A 14901-nucleotide genomic window follows, 5' to 3' on the forward strand; every position below is an offset into this window, starting at 1 on the left:
ATTCTTTTGCAGTTCCTCTTTGCTTTTTTGTAAGTTGTACGTGGAAATGTGTGTTTGCTTGTGTTTGTGCTATTTGTGTCAAGTATTGTTTTAATTCTTTCGATGCATTCCTCTTTAAATGCATGTTTGCTGGTGTATATTTTAGAGCTGTTTTTGTTATGCTTATTTCCATGCATTTCTTCTTTCATGTAGCGTATATGTATAGTGCGTGTATGTGTAGTGCGTGGGCATGTGTGTGCATATGTTTGTGTGTGTGTGCATATGTTTGTGTGTGTGTGCATATGTGTGTGTGTGTGTGTGTGTGTGTGTGTGTGTGTGGAGAAGCAGAAGTGCCTGATACGACAATGTGATAATGATATTGTGATGAATTACGTCAGAACACTATTCAGAGGGCATTGCGGGTATCACTGTTACAGTGACACCCGTTGCTGTTACAGTTCTTTTATGTCTCTGTACAAGTCCAGTGTTACTCAAAGGAATAATACACAAAAAAAAACTTTATTTATTTATAATTCCAAATCTTATAATGCTTTAGATAACTACAGTTTAAAATATTAAACAGTTCAAACAACAAGGTATTCATGATAAAACTCATTACTTTATTAAATGAACATTTGCAAGAATACCTACAAATGATACAAAGTATCTATATAACTATAACCAGATCAGTTTATATACGTAGATATTTTTATTCTGGATTTAAAAACATCTGCTTCATAGGATAAGTATACACTCTTGACACTACTTATCTTGGGGTTTTCAAGATTTTCTGGATATAGTTTAATGTCTATAATGTTCTGTCTGGAGCTCTTTCCAATAGGGAACCACTCTATATAGAACCTTGAACAGTTTATTCAGAGGCCAATCGAGCTCTAATAGCGCTACATTTAACTTTTTTGTTAAATGTTAAATGTTAAATGTAGCATTTCACTGCATATCGTACTGTGTATGACTGTGTATGAATGTTTGAATTTGTTTTGGGTCATAATGGTTCCAGAAATAACTTGGATTGTAAGTTTTAGTTGTTTTAGATTTCATAAAGATTTTTGGTCTTAATGGTTTTAGATTCACCCTACATTTAAGATATTATGGTTCTAGATTGGGGTCTTAATAGTTCTAGAGTTAACCCAGATTTTGGGTACTTAAGGTTTTAGATTTAATCTAGATTTTTTTTTTTTTATGTTTTAAGAATTAACCTAATTAATGTTCCCAGATTTAGTTAGGAGTTTTTGGTATTATTGGTTCTAGAATCAATGTAGATTTTGGTGTTGATAGTTCCAGATTTATCGTAGGTTTGGGATCTTATTGGTCTTAGAGTTCAGTTAGATTTCAGGTCCTAATGGTTCTAGATTTAACCTACACATACTGGACTGAATGGTCCTTAATGTAAAGACAAAAGATTAAATGCACATTATTTGACATTTGTTGTACATTTTGCTGTTAAATAAAGACATTCTTGTGAATATTTAAATACTGATATAAAAGATCAATATAAGTATTTTGAAAGACCTGTGAGTATGTGAAAGTGTAACACATTTAATAAAAGACCTTTTCCTTGTCCTCCACCAATTCTTAACAAAATGATAGTCCCTTGCAGCTGGATGTAGAGTGCACACTTCATTAAGCTGCTCAGGCCCAAATTAGAAACAATCCTTGGAGAACTGGTCCTAGGAAACACTGGTACAGGGCCAGAATCCTGAACATGCTCAAACCTAGCTATGGCCGCTTTCCCATTAGGATCAGTTTATTATCTTGGAGATCTTATAAAGTGAAGACAAGGAGGTATTTTTCTAGAAATGCAGTCGTCTTTTTTTGGGGGGGAGGGGGGGATTGATGGGGGGGGGCATAGACCGTATATACATTTACATGGCAGTTCTGCAAGTCTCAGGTGTACTGTATGACATTATAAAGACTCCTCCAGGGACTTTTGTTTAAAAGCTCTCATGTGACTTCCAGTATGAGCATGTCAACTCAAAAATGTCAGCAAGCGCTTCCATTTTTAGCCTTGTCTGTTTTATAACTCTGGGATTCTGTTTATTTGAGCTCTATCTCTGTTTCTCGTCCGCTCTGACTCACTCTGGCCACTAAGGGACATTTCAGAGTTGAGCAGCGTGAGTCAGTGCTTATAGCCGCGCAGGAGTCTATAGGAGCTACAGACGGCATTAAGAAACCGGCATGTAGTGGAAATAATTCCGCTTGGTGCTGTTGAATAAAAGATAGAGGTCGAGCATTTTTCTGACACACGTCAGCCTCGTTGAGCAAAACAACCACCTACGTGTCTGATTTTTGAATTTATTCATATGATGGGCGCTTTTATTTTTATGTGAAGTGACTTAAGAATTGACACAAATGAGAGCTAAGTGGATCCAGCAATCCTGGAATTTGAAAAGTATTCAGAAACAATTCACGTGTCATTTTTTTGGCTGAAGTGTTTTTATTCTTTAATGCACATCAAGCCTGTCCGGACAAATTTCACTGTTTAATATATATATATATATTAGTTGAATTGTTTTTTTCCTTTTACTTGAAGGCAGAAAATCATGTCATATTATTTCAGATTCAATAATGTCAGGCAGGAGGCCACAAATTCATTTCACATATAGTGCCTATATAGTGCATATATATAAGACATTTTGGCCTGAATTTTTTATTAAGGTCTAAAAAATGACATTGATAATGAAGGATTTAAAGTGGTAACACGCCAAATTTTAAATATCGCTGAGTGGCATAAATGTTTAAAGATTGACGCAGACCATAAATGGTTCTCGAAATTTATATTACATGTGTAATACAATGTGTTGCATACTGTAAATATTAAAATAATTGAGCACTGTTCCTCTATACGCCCATCTTTGGCAGGGGCTAATGAATATTAATGAGTATGCAAATGCAATGGTCAAGTGACAAGGTGTCAAAACAAATTTTTTCTTGTCAGAGTCTGTAAAAAGCTTGGGTCTTCTTTGGCGGGTTGGCGCTGTGTCCACCATGATGGTTGTGTCGAATAAAGTTATAATGAAGTCTCAGTGTGTGATCTCAGTGCCATGGAAGGAAGGTTTAGCCTAATTAGCATACTAAAAGTACAGGCTGCACAAAACAATTTTCAAATAGTATTTTTTATAGATACAGTAGATATGCAAGGCCGAGTTATCACGCGTCATTTTTATGGATATTCTTCTTATTTATTGTGTACTCTTTAAAAATGCATCACAATTCTGAAGTGGCATTACTTTAACATATTTTTGCTCTTACAAACAATAAAAATCGATTGGTCGAATTCATTTCTGATAAATAATGCAAACACTAACCTCATCTTTAGTGAAATACAAATTACAAGTGTCTACACTGGTGTGGAAATGATAAACGATCTTATCTTTTATCAGTCTAAATCGTCAAGAATATAAAAATCTGAATGCACATGCTCATGAAATCCCGTTTTAAAAAGCACAAATAAAATCCTCAGGGATTTATTTTCAAGCTGGCAAGATGAAACTACTACTCCATTTCTGTAGTCTTGTGCCAGATTGTATCTGATTATCTTTCTTTCACACAGCTTTTGTAGCACTGGAGACCTGACTTTGGCCCCTGGCGCGAGTTAAAGACTAGCGTGACGGTCATGCTGTTTACCTCCCAAAGCCTCACAGGGCCGGTGGAGCATGAGGGCAACTCAATGTTCTGGCTCCTTGGCGCTCGGCTGCGGCTATTCCTGACCTCGTTATTTTGGGCTTAAGGCATTAGGGTGCTAAGATTAGCCTCGGTTATCATTCTGTCTGAGTCAACTCCTAATAAAACCACCCACCGGAAAGGCTTTATTTATAAACCTCACTGTTTCTGCTGTTGCACACGGCACTTTTTTTTTTTTTTTTTTTGACACAACACCACCTTCATCCACCTGTGTGGGAAGATCTGACAGTTTTAGTGCTCATGGTTGTATAATTTCTTTGTTATAATTAGGAAGGGTAGATAAGTTAGGTCTCCTCAGTGCAGGCCGTCACAGAAGCCTTGTCTGTAGCTGTTGTGATTGGAGCAGATGCTAGGGTCTGTTAGTAGTAATTAACACGGAGGTCAATGTCGTGCTTCTGTTTTGGTGCCCGCTGCTTTTTGTGGAGTGTGTATTTTCAGGGTGAGGGGCCCCAGGAGTCAGACTGACTAGCAGCCACTTCACACACACTTTTACTTCGGTCATGGTTGTGTTCGGAGTCAGATACACTTGGCAGTGAGTCAGTTACTGACAACGTGTCCAGAACTGCATAGTGAATTTACAAAGGTGTGTGTGTGTGTGTGTGTGTGTGCGTGGCTTTGCATTGGATTTTTTTCCCTGCATGATATCAAGTCTGTATATTTTAGTGCATGCACATGTGTGTACGTAGGCCTGTGTGCGAATTTCTAAAAAAACAAGTGTGAAGAAAGAAATTTATCTTCTGTAGTGTTGTGTGTACGGAGGCGTCGAGTGCTAAAAGCCGTCTCACACAACAGATTAAGGCCATGTGTACAACAGGTCTTTATATATTAGGGCCCAGGTCCAGATCACTCTCGCACACAGACACCGACGCCTGCATACCCACACATGCCAACCAGCCTTTCCTTTTTCTACCGTTTTGTTCACGCGTGTAAAAATAGTGCACACCTCGTCTCGAACATGACAGTCACATGCCTTCTGTCTTTAGATTGAGCTTTAAAAAGATTTCTGTCGCTGGTCAGAATGTCTTTATGTGTTTTTCACCCCTGAGATGTTCACACAGCACCAGCGAGAGCGGGATATTTTTTGCAGATCAGTCCCAATGGCCTAAAAAGTATTTACGCCCCTTCCTGTATGGGGCACATCGAAAGCAGAACAACAGAACGGCAGACCTATAGAGCTGTTTCACACTCCGGAAATATAGGGTACTAAACTGTGCCTTTTTTTGTCACTGAGTGTAGTTTTGCATCTTTAATAAAAACAGTACCTTTACTCCAATTTTTTATTTTTATGTAAGCACAGTATAGTGTGTCAGTGTTCACAATGAGATCTTTAAGGGTAAAGCTTTAAAGTAGAGTTACACTGCATGAACAGGAATAGAACTGCTTACTGTAAAGAGAGGAATGTTGGATCATTACCAGGGTTTTTTTGTTGTTGTTGTTTTTTTTTTCTTTCTCATTTTTGTGGTTTCACCTCTGTAATTCCATGTTGATGATGGAACAACTGACACAGTGTGACTCAATGGGACTTTTTCATTTTCCTGTTATTTTTGCAGATACTTGCAAAATAGTCTGGGGTTGCGCGAGACTGCTCTTCTACATCAGACCACAGATAATGTTTTTTATTCAAGATTGAGCAAAGGCCACTCATACCGTCTGCATTTGTAATACACACTGAAAAAAACTCTAAATCTCAGTGTTTAGTGCAGAATATAATATATTGATGATATCCTCCCTGTCTCATTAAGTAAATAAATCTTTAGTCTGTTTATTGATGTTTATAGTCTCTTCAATCTCGCTCAGAACCTGACTCTGGCCATGCATACAGTACATTTTTATTTCATTCTTGCGTCTGATTGGTCAGAAGGTGTTGATTCATTTACTCTAACAACAAGGCTTCACATGGACTCGTATGGTGGACGCATTAACAGATCTGAAAGATGTTGTTACTGAAAGGATGATTTTTGTTCTGACAGTTATATACAGCTATAAAGTCTATATTTGTCCATAATAGAGAAGCTGATGAGGGAACAACTGTTTATACAGTAGCTGCTGTAATATAAATTATAATGACATTCTTTAATTAAACAAAGAATAATGTAATAATTATATTTTAGCAAGTGAAAATATCTTGATTATGAACTTTTCGAACTTAAATAATTCTTTTGGTTGTTTAAAGCTGCTTTGCGACAATGTCAGTTGTTAAAAGCGCTATACAAATAAAAAAATAATAATTATAGCTACAATATCTGAAAATAAATTTACAACCAAATCTGAAAAATTGTTAATTAGTTGCACTAGGACTTGCCCTGGAAAAAAATATGATACTGTGATATTGATATTTTAATATAATATAATAACATATTAGCACTTTACTGAATATTGCAATTATATTATTGGCAATACAATCATGCGTCAATGCTCTTTTGTCATCCCTAATATAGACCAAGTTTGTCGAAAGACAGGCTTTACATATAAGCATATTTTTTTGTAAAATAATGGAACCAGGAAGCACAGGTAGTGGGCCAAAAGGCGGAGAGTGGTGTGTGTGTATGTGTGTGTGTGTGTGTGTGTGTGTGTGAGGAGGGGGTGTAGGTGGTTAGGCTTTTTCACAGTTGCGTTTTGGAGCTCTTTGTCTCTGCACTAGGGGAAGAGTGAGAGTGGAGCTGCTAATGAAAACCACAGGTTGTCTCACAGACGTGAGGGTTGATATCCATAGGGAAAAGACCTCCAGGTCACAGCCTTGAAGCACCTGACAAAACTGTCAGAAACAGCACAGGGTAAGATGTCTGGGCTACACACATGCCTCGGCTTAGATAGACTGTGGGGTTATGCATGTGAACCTGACAATGACTGTGTGAAAAGTCATGTTTTGGCCATGTGTCATGCCTTGGCTGAGAAATACGGTACAGTCCCAGGTAGGAAAGTGACACTGGCCAGGTGGCTATTTTAAAAGGCCATGTCTGATCTTATACAATGGTGGGGTAACTTTGAATAAGGACAGGCGAAAGATGACTTAAAATAGCAATTGGGCCAAGAAGTTCTGTCATTGAGCCTGCTAATGTTGACCCGGGGTCAGTTTGCCTTATAGGTAGACTTCTATGTCTAAGAATAGAGAATGATTGTATCTGTTTCATCATTATTTACTTTATTTTGTAAATTGCACAAAATACTGGGGTTGTTGTATATTGAAATGCCAATTCTGAGACTCAGGTATGCTCCAGCTGTGCTGTATATATTGTTAAGAAGGAGATGGAAAAGAAAATTTATATATACACTTATATACAGTATACGTGTGTGTGTGTGTGTGTGTGTGTGTGTGTAACATAATGTGCTTAATAAGTAAGTAAATATGTAAATAAGTAAATATAAAATGTTTGGATGTTTCTTTTTTAATGCAGATAATACAAATTTTTTTCTATTTCAAAACACAAAAGTTGCTGAGCAGTCCACATGTTTAGTGAGTAATGAAGCTAAAGGTCTGCCTTACCCAAAAAAAGTCCCGTAAATATCTTTGTCAAGCATTTATTTAGTTCATTACTCATGTCTTTAAGAATCGCAGATGTTGTTTAGGACACACCATAAGTAAAAATGAAAAATACAATAAAAAAAATAAAAATAAATAAAAACTTAACACAATGTGGTCGCCATCTTGGATAACTGTCATTACCTTTATTCTATATTTTCATTTAGCACAAGCTTCTTGTGCTTCTGTTCAAGTTCAAGTTCAAGTTCAAGTAGGCTTTATTGTCATTACAACCATATACAGTTAGTACACAGTGAAACGAAACAACGTTCCTCCAGGACCAAGGTGCTACATGCAACATAAATCTACAACATAAATTAACAGAGACACTAAACTAGCTAACCAAGAGGCCTAGTTAGCTGGCTAGCAGAGACAGGACAGAGAGACCTAACATAAATTACAACATAAATTAACAAAAAACTAACTAGCCTGTAACTAACTTCTGTCTTAAAGGTATTGAACATAATACTAGATATGGGACGGGACGGATACTTAAGTACTATCTACTGTATGTTGGGGAACCTGCACACACAGTAGCTTATCACTATTATTTATGTCGATAGCAACATTCCTATAAATATATGAAGATCTAGACATGTGTGTGTATATATATATATATATATATATACAGTTCTGCATTTCTTTCTTTTGTAAAGAACTAACAAGCTAAAAAGAAAGCACTGAAATACTGAAAATATCCTCTTGTCTGGGTGTGGCTCTATAACAGGGGATTTTCTGTACATAATGGTGTTTTTAAGAGGAGATATAAAAAAAGTCTTGTTAATTTATGACTCAGAATGTGCATCTGAGTCTCACATGACTAGGTTAGATTCAGCCATAAAGTTTTTTTTGCATCTCTCTTTTTTCTCTTCTCTCTCTCTCTCTCTCTCTCTCTCTCTCTCTCTATCTGTTTGTGTCTGTATCAGGATCAGAGGTGTTGTCCCCAGTAGGCAGGTCTGAGGTCAGTATGCCGGAGTGGGAGCGAGACTCTGATGAATGGGAGAGGCAGCTACAGAGGGAACTCCTGCTGATCCAGAGGCAGCAGCAGATCCAGAAACAATTGCTCATCGCCGAGTTTCAGAAACAGCACCAGGCACTGCTGAGACAGCACCAGGCTCAGCTACAGGAGCACATCAAGGTTTGATCCGTTCGCTGATAATTACGCTTTAGAGAACTACATGCACATGTGGTTACTTGGCTGTTAGGTGAGCCAACTGTTTATGCAGTTGCAATACATCTGGTACTGTAAAGTGTGTTAAAGCACCACCATGCATCCCACTGCACTTTACTGCTACTTGCTATTTGCACGAATTATTATAGTATATGTGATACACGCCTTTCTTGCACACTCATGTATGCATTTATGAACACTTTGCACATCTGTTACATACTCAAGATCCTGACCTTTCTTCATTTAATCTGTAAAGTTACTGTCCTGACTGCATATAGTGTTTTGTCTATATCCAATGTACAGAGTTTTATATTGGCCTGGACTTTGAAATCCATTAACAGCTGGAATCAAATTCCTTTTGTGTGTCAACATACTTGGCGAAAAAAAAAAACCCGATTCTGTTGTACTGACTACATCTGAATGTGTATCTGGTCTCTGATGGTATCTAATTTAACGTCATATCCACTAGAGGGCAGGACTGCAGCAAAACATATACAGTACATATAAATAATGCACAGGTCAACTATTTCATGCCTGTTTTTATATATATTGGAAGGATTTCCAAATTTCCAAACATTTTTGTTACCATGTTCCATTATGGTCGCTTACGTTTAAGAATTTCTTTAAGCTCTTATCAATACTAGAATGCTCTTTCTGTTGAAACTATGATGCAAACAAAGTAATACAAACTCTCATGATGCTATGTAATGTAATTTATTGGGATACATTTAAATATTAAGGTATATAAGGTTTAGAAGCTTTAAAAATCATCCAGGGTCATGTACATGCAATGTTGTATCAATCGAACCCTCATTTTGTGAGTAGTGCTGCACAATTAATCGCATAAAAATCAAAATCGCAAAATAGAGCTGTGCATTTATTTAATTGCAAATGGTTGCAATTTAATATAGGTAGTATACAAATAGTTCTGAATTTATGTAGAGTACATTTAAATATTGGCTTAGCAGTTTTAATTGTCTTAAATAGATACTTTTCAATACAAAATAGTATGTTCAATAGTCACATATCACAGTTTAAATATCACAGTATCACAGTTTAAATCACAATTGCAATATTTGTTATTATTATACAATAATAGTGATGTGATCAAATTCTGCCACCCTAGAAATATGTTAATTTTGCCTTTTACTGCACACGTACTCTTCATCATCATCATCATCATCATCATACTCAATTGCAGTTCAATTTAAAAGTGATTTTTTTTTCCATATACTCATAAATCTACATACTGTCTCCATGTTTAAACCAACCCGTGTGTAGTGCGAGTACCAAACTGCTGACTCTTAAGTTTTCAGTCATACAAAATACTGACAATAGCACACTCTTGTCCTTCATGCTCCAGCTCCAGCAGGCTTTGTTGACCCTCCGACAGCAGCAGGATGCTCTCGCCGAGGAGCACGCTCCTGACATCGAGATAGACGAGGACATAGAGGAGGTGGAGGCGGAGGAGCTGGAGCGCCACAGAAGGGAGCAACCTCAACCTCATCACCTTAACCACAGGAAAAAGGAGCGCAGCAAAGAGAGTATGTACATGTTCATTCATCTAAGGTCTATGAATGCACTTTTTTTTTTTAGATTTCAGGCAGTTTATAGTAAGGGTGAAAGCTGTGAAAGCTGTTTTTCTAACCAGGTGCAGTGCAGGAAACCAATCTCTGGTTCAACTGTGACCTCACCATGTGTGAAAGTGACCTGATTGTGGGGCCCGGTGTCGAATGACCTGATTGGTTGAACTTGTCACATTACTTCCTGTTTCACATTTTGTAGTTGTGGGAAAAGTGATGCATTACAAAGAGCAAAAATATCTGTTTAATATACTGGGTGAAAAAAAACAATCAACTCTGAACGGGAGGAAACTGAAGAATTCTTTTTTTTTTTATTAGAAAGTGTTGAAATTTTTTCTGTAACAGCAGCTCTGACAGTGTGCTGACTGAAGGGAAAATCGCCAGGTTATGTATGGAAGTGTACACCATTAAATGTAACAGTAAAGGAATAAAAAACACACAATGTCATTCTTTAAAAATAAGCTTTAGATAAAATAATAATAAATGGGACCTGATTTTTAAAACCTATAGAAACATATTAAATCCAAGTCAACTGTAAGAATATCAGTTTAAACCTGGCATCACTAAGTCAGTGTCACGGATCCCTGATGTTCCCTCAGTCCGCATTTAGAGAACCATGGGTCTAGAATAGAAGAAGAATGTAGATCTGGAGGTACTGTAGAGGCAGAAACCGATTTAACCATGGGTGAGTCTTAAGCTTGAGTCATGCTTATATATCAGAGAAGCACATGTCAGGCTGGAAGATAGTGAAAGACATCTGTGAGATTGCACAAACATCATACCTGCCCACTTCATGCTTTATAAATCTCTAGCACCCTTTGCGCTTTGTGATGTGGCATTGATCTTGCAGAATGCTTTTACAACCAGAAGGGGGCACTGTTTGTACATTTGTGTAATTTAGTCAGTGTTTGGGTCAAATGATCATTCATGTCATCTCCCAGGGGCAGTGGAGTGGAGTTTTTGCCCTTAATAATGCAATGCGTTTTTTTAATGCAGGCCTGGATCTTTTTCCTTCAGGTGCTATGGCAAGCACAGAGGTTCGACAGAAACTGCACGACTTCCTGCTAAATAAATCAGCTAAAGACACGCCTCCACCTGGTCACCCGCTCAACCAGCGTGCCAAACTCTGGTACATGTACGTGAAGCTTCATTCAAGTTATGTTAAAGTGAGAGTGCTTAATCTCTTCATAAGGACATTTGATTCTGGATTCTTGGTGTATGGATTATTATTTTAATCTCAAAAAGCATGGAGAAAATTAAGCTAGAATCCAAATCATATGGTAATATGGTAAATGTTTCAAAGGGTCTAAAATACCTTTATTGAGACAGTTTGGATGAATTATTTACTAATAACAAACATAGTTGATGAGTTGGTGTCTTTTTAAGCTTTCACTGTAACTAGGTTCACTTGACCCAAAATCTTTTCCTGTAAATGTGCTCAGACTGTAAATATCTACCTCATACCAGAAGAAGTTCTTCACTGATGTCATGCCAAGTTAGAGTGATTTACTGTAATCTATAAAAAATGCTGAACGTTGTTACTGGAAAAAAGACGTTGCTGGTGGTGATGATGATGGCGACGGTGACGATGATATGATTCCACTTTAAACCCTAGAAAGGAAATAAAAACCATAGCATGCATTTACGGAAAAGGTTTTAGGTGAAAAAACTTCGAGTAAATCGAGTATGCTTTGTTTATAGGATTGCATTTAATTCCTGTAACACTGCGATGATGCAGTGCAGGAAGACGAAGAAAAAAAATTAGGAGAATATGCACTAGTATGCACTTCAAGCTTACAGTAAACCAGAAATATTAATATTATCATTATTAAACATTTTTTTTGCATTGCGATATATATATATATATATTCTTTGATTATGACTGGACATAAAGTATTCATCCCAATCATTTTTTTTCTTAGCACCAGTCAGCACATGTCAATGGAGCAGCAGTCACCTCCTTTAGGAGAGACACCTCCTACATTCAAATCCCCTCTGCCCTCTGGCCTGGACACCAGGGAGGAGGACTTCCCCCTCAGGAAGACGGGTAGGTCACAGTGCAGAGGTCGTCAGCAGAAATAATGCTGCTGTGAATAACCAGCTAACTACAAAACCAAAGAGAGATGGGGAGCAGTATGGTGTTTAAATAGAATTTCAGCTTGATATCAAAATAGGACATGTTGCCTAATGTCTAAAAATACCTTAGAAGCCCTAGATAAAGCGCTACCTGCTTATGCAAAGCCCTACCTCCTTCTGTAATCTCACATAGAGAGTAAAAGTAGTTTAGCTGAAAGTAGTTGCATTGTTACTGTATATTCTAACATACATTATAATTTACAAGTAATTATTAATTGTTAACATGTTGTACAACATTGATTTAACTTTCAACTCTCTGGATAAGAGCAGGCAGGATTTTCATTTTGTCAGTTATTTATTTAGCATTATACCACAGTGTCGTTATGTTGTCAATGCTGAATTCTGCTAGCATTAAATAACATAGCATTCTTTGGATAACATTCTTTTGGCCCAATGTTTCTGGGTGCATCATCATCCAATCCAAGTTTTTCAAATAAAATTATTGAGGAAATACTTGAGGTTTGTAAGTTTACCACTTTTTAACCTGAAGTACCAAAGTGTATTTATAGAATCATTCGTTCAGTAGAAGTAACTGTGAAAATATTTTTGAGTCCCTGGGTACGTCATTCATTCTGAATCAGGTGATGTACTGTAAACATACGGAATGATTTCTGCTCCTGGAATCATTTAGGGATGTGATTTTTCCTTCATGTCCTACAGGTGTTAGGTGATGAGTGTGAGAGCGGCATCGAGAGCCTTATTAAACCTGTGTCACTGGGGCTTGGCACTGGCAACGCTGACTAAATGTTAGCAGATGAGCTTGAGCGATATTTAATCACAGAGGTCAGAGTGCAGCAGCGTGTGTCACGGAGCCCCGTAGCCCTGCGGCCGAAGCTAATGAGGCTTACTAGTGGCCCTGTTTACCTTCGGGGTCAGACTGGTGATACTGGAAGCCTGTATCCCGAAGACTGCTCCAGGGCACCCAGAGCAGACTTTTGCAAACAATTACCCATAGGAGAGGTTAAAGGCTCCTAGTTTTACTCCTGATCAGGACGAAAGGGGCAAGCACACTAGATAGGGGCTAAACCTCCTAGGTGGAGGGCAGAGGGGAGCTAGCTTTAGGCCGTGCGCTTGTACTGGGTCTCTGATGAGATCTGCTATACCACCTACTCTTGGTTATTTGCGCAAGAGAACGTTTAATATAAGTATTTGACCTTTCACCTTCTTCCTAATGCCTTCCTGCCTTCCTCTTGTCCTGAGGACACCAATGGCCCTTCTACTGCATCATATCATGAAGTTTTTTTTTTACTTCCAATTAATTTTCACTTGTGAGCTTATTCATTTTCATAAGGCACTTTATGTTCTCTTTCAGTGACATTTTGCTTTGCAAGGAAAACAAAGTGCTGAAATTACATTATACAGTATAATTATATAACGCATTGCATTAGGAAACCTTTGGGAAAAAAATAGGAGAAAAATTAGAAAATTAAACACTTAAATGTAAGGTTTAATACAGCATGTTACAGTCAAATACAAAAGTCTGCAAGTGCTTAGAACAGAATAAATTAGATAAATAAAATAAATGAAGTGATTCCAAACAACATTAACCTGGTAGGTTTAAACATTAAACCTGAACCTGAACATTACATTTCCGCATCTACATTTCTGAACATCATGTATAAATTCCCTTACATAAAATATTTTTTGTTATTGTGGATTATAAAAGAAAATAAATTTAGGGTTAGAAATTTCATTAGAAATGACCTCATTTTTATTCGTAAATATAATTAGGAGTGGTATAGTTCTATTATTTCCCTCTCAGAATCCATGGGGGGGAGGGGTGGTGGTGGTGGGGGGGATCGACGACGACGAAAAACTTTTGCACTTAATTATATGTTACAGTTAGTAACAGTAAAATGATTAAGCACTGATGCATTGTGATGTCTTTAAAGTGTTTATTGTGACATCAATATATTTTTCTCTATTGTTCATTAAATTGTCAATCACAAGAAATGTATAACTGTCATACAGTATTACCCAAAAGAGGGTGTCTGATTCAAGCTTTACCGGGAACTCTTATCTGACTAAGCCAATTTATCGGAAGCATGACTCGCTCTGGCCGAATATTTTGGAGCTGACAGCCACAATGTCAACCTCTGGCTTTTGTCCAATCACATTTCAAAGCCTCTTTTCCAGAGAAAGGCGACACGCAGGCTGTGGGTGTGATCATTTTAAGATCCTTTACAGTGCAACTTTAAAAATAGGCCTGGTTTTCATCCACACATGGATTTTTTGTAGAATTTCTAGTGCAGAAAAGAAAAATAGGCAGAGGGTCGTGTGGCTCACAGTGTAACCCTCCAAGGGGGCCTTTCCTGCGCTGCATCTGAGACCTGCGTGCAGCTCTGGCCCCATCGCCTTTCATCCTCCCTCAATAACTCAGGTAACAGTTTTTTAAAGGGGCCGGCTGCTCACATTAGGAGATTCAAAAACAACAGGAACGAAACAGAGAGGAAAAAAGAGAAAAGAAAAACAGCCTTTTTTTTATGGCTGCGGAATAATTTGTCTGCGCTGACAAGACGGTCTGCAGGACCACTTCCTGCATCTCCGGTTACAGGCAATAGATCAGAAATAGAAAAGATAGAGACAGCAAGGCCAATTAAAACACGAAACACTTCCTTGGGGCGCTAAGTGGCCATTTTTTTACGAGGGCGATCAAAATCCCCTAGGAGGCTCGCTCCTGAGCTTGCCGTGTATAACACAATCAAAACACGCTCTGCGTGATGTATGCAATTCCGAAAAGATGTCAAATGTGTGGAAGCGAGTCTATGTCTATGACTTGGAATGTGTGTGTGTTTTCATGAGGAACTCCT

At 37.7% G+C, this 14901-nt stretch overlaps 1 protein-coding gene across 3 annotated transcripts in view; it reads left to right on the forward strand.

Moving 5' to 3' along the window:
- Positions 1–14901, forward strand: part of LOC128519249 (histone deacetylase 9-B) — a 47797-nt gene that overhangs the window by 10818 nt on the left and 22078 nt on the right. For 2 of the 3 annotated variants that reach the window (XM_053492911.1, XM_053492909.1), the window contains 4 exons: positions 8128–8339; positions 9736–9916; positions 10952–11090; positions 11878–12002. In XM_053492911.1, coding sequence (XP_053348886.1) covers positions 8128–8339; positions 9736–9916; positions 10952–11090; positions 11878–12002 — 657 coding nt within the window. The remainder of the gene's footprint in view (positions 1–8127; positions 8340–9735; positions 9917–10951; positions 11091–11877; positions 12003–14901) is intronic. The other variant, XM_053492910.1, reaches the window with a different exon arrangement.

The sequence above is a fragment of the Clarias gariepinus genome, chromosome 3, assembly GCF_024256425.1.
Source record: "Clarias gariepinus isolate MV-2021 ecotype Netherlands chromosome 3, CGAR_prim_01v2, whole genome shotgun sequence".
Lineage (NCBI taxonomy): Eukaryota > Metazoa > Chordata > Actinopteri > Siluriformes > Clariidae > Clarias > Clarias gariepinus.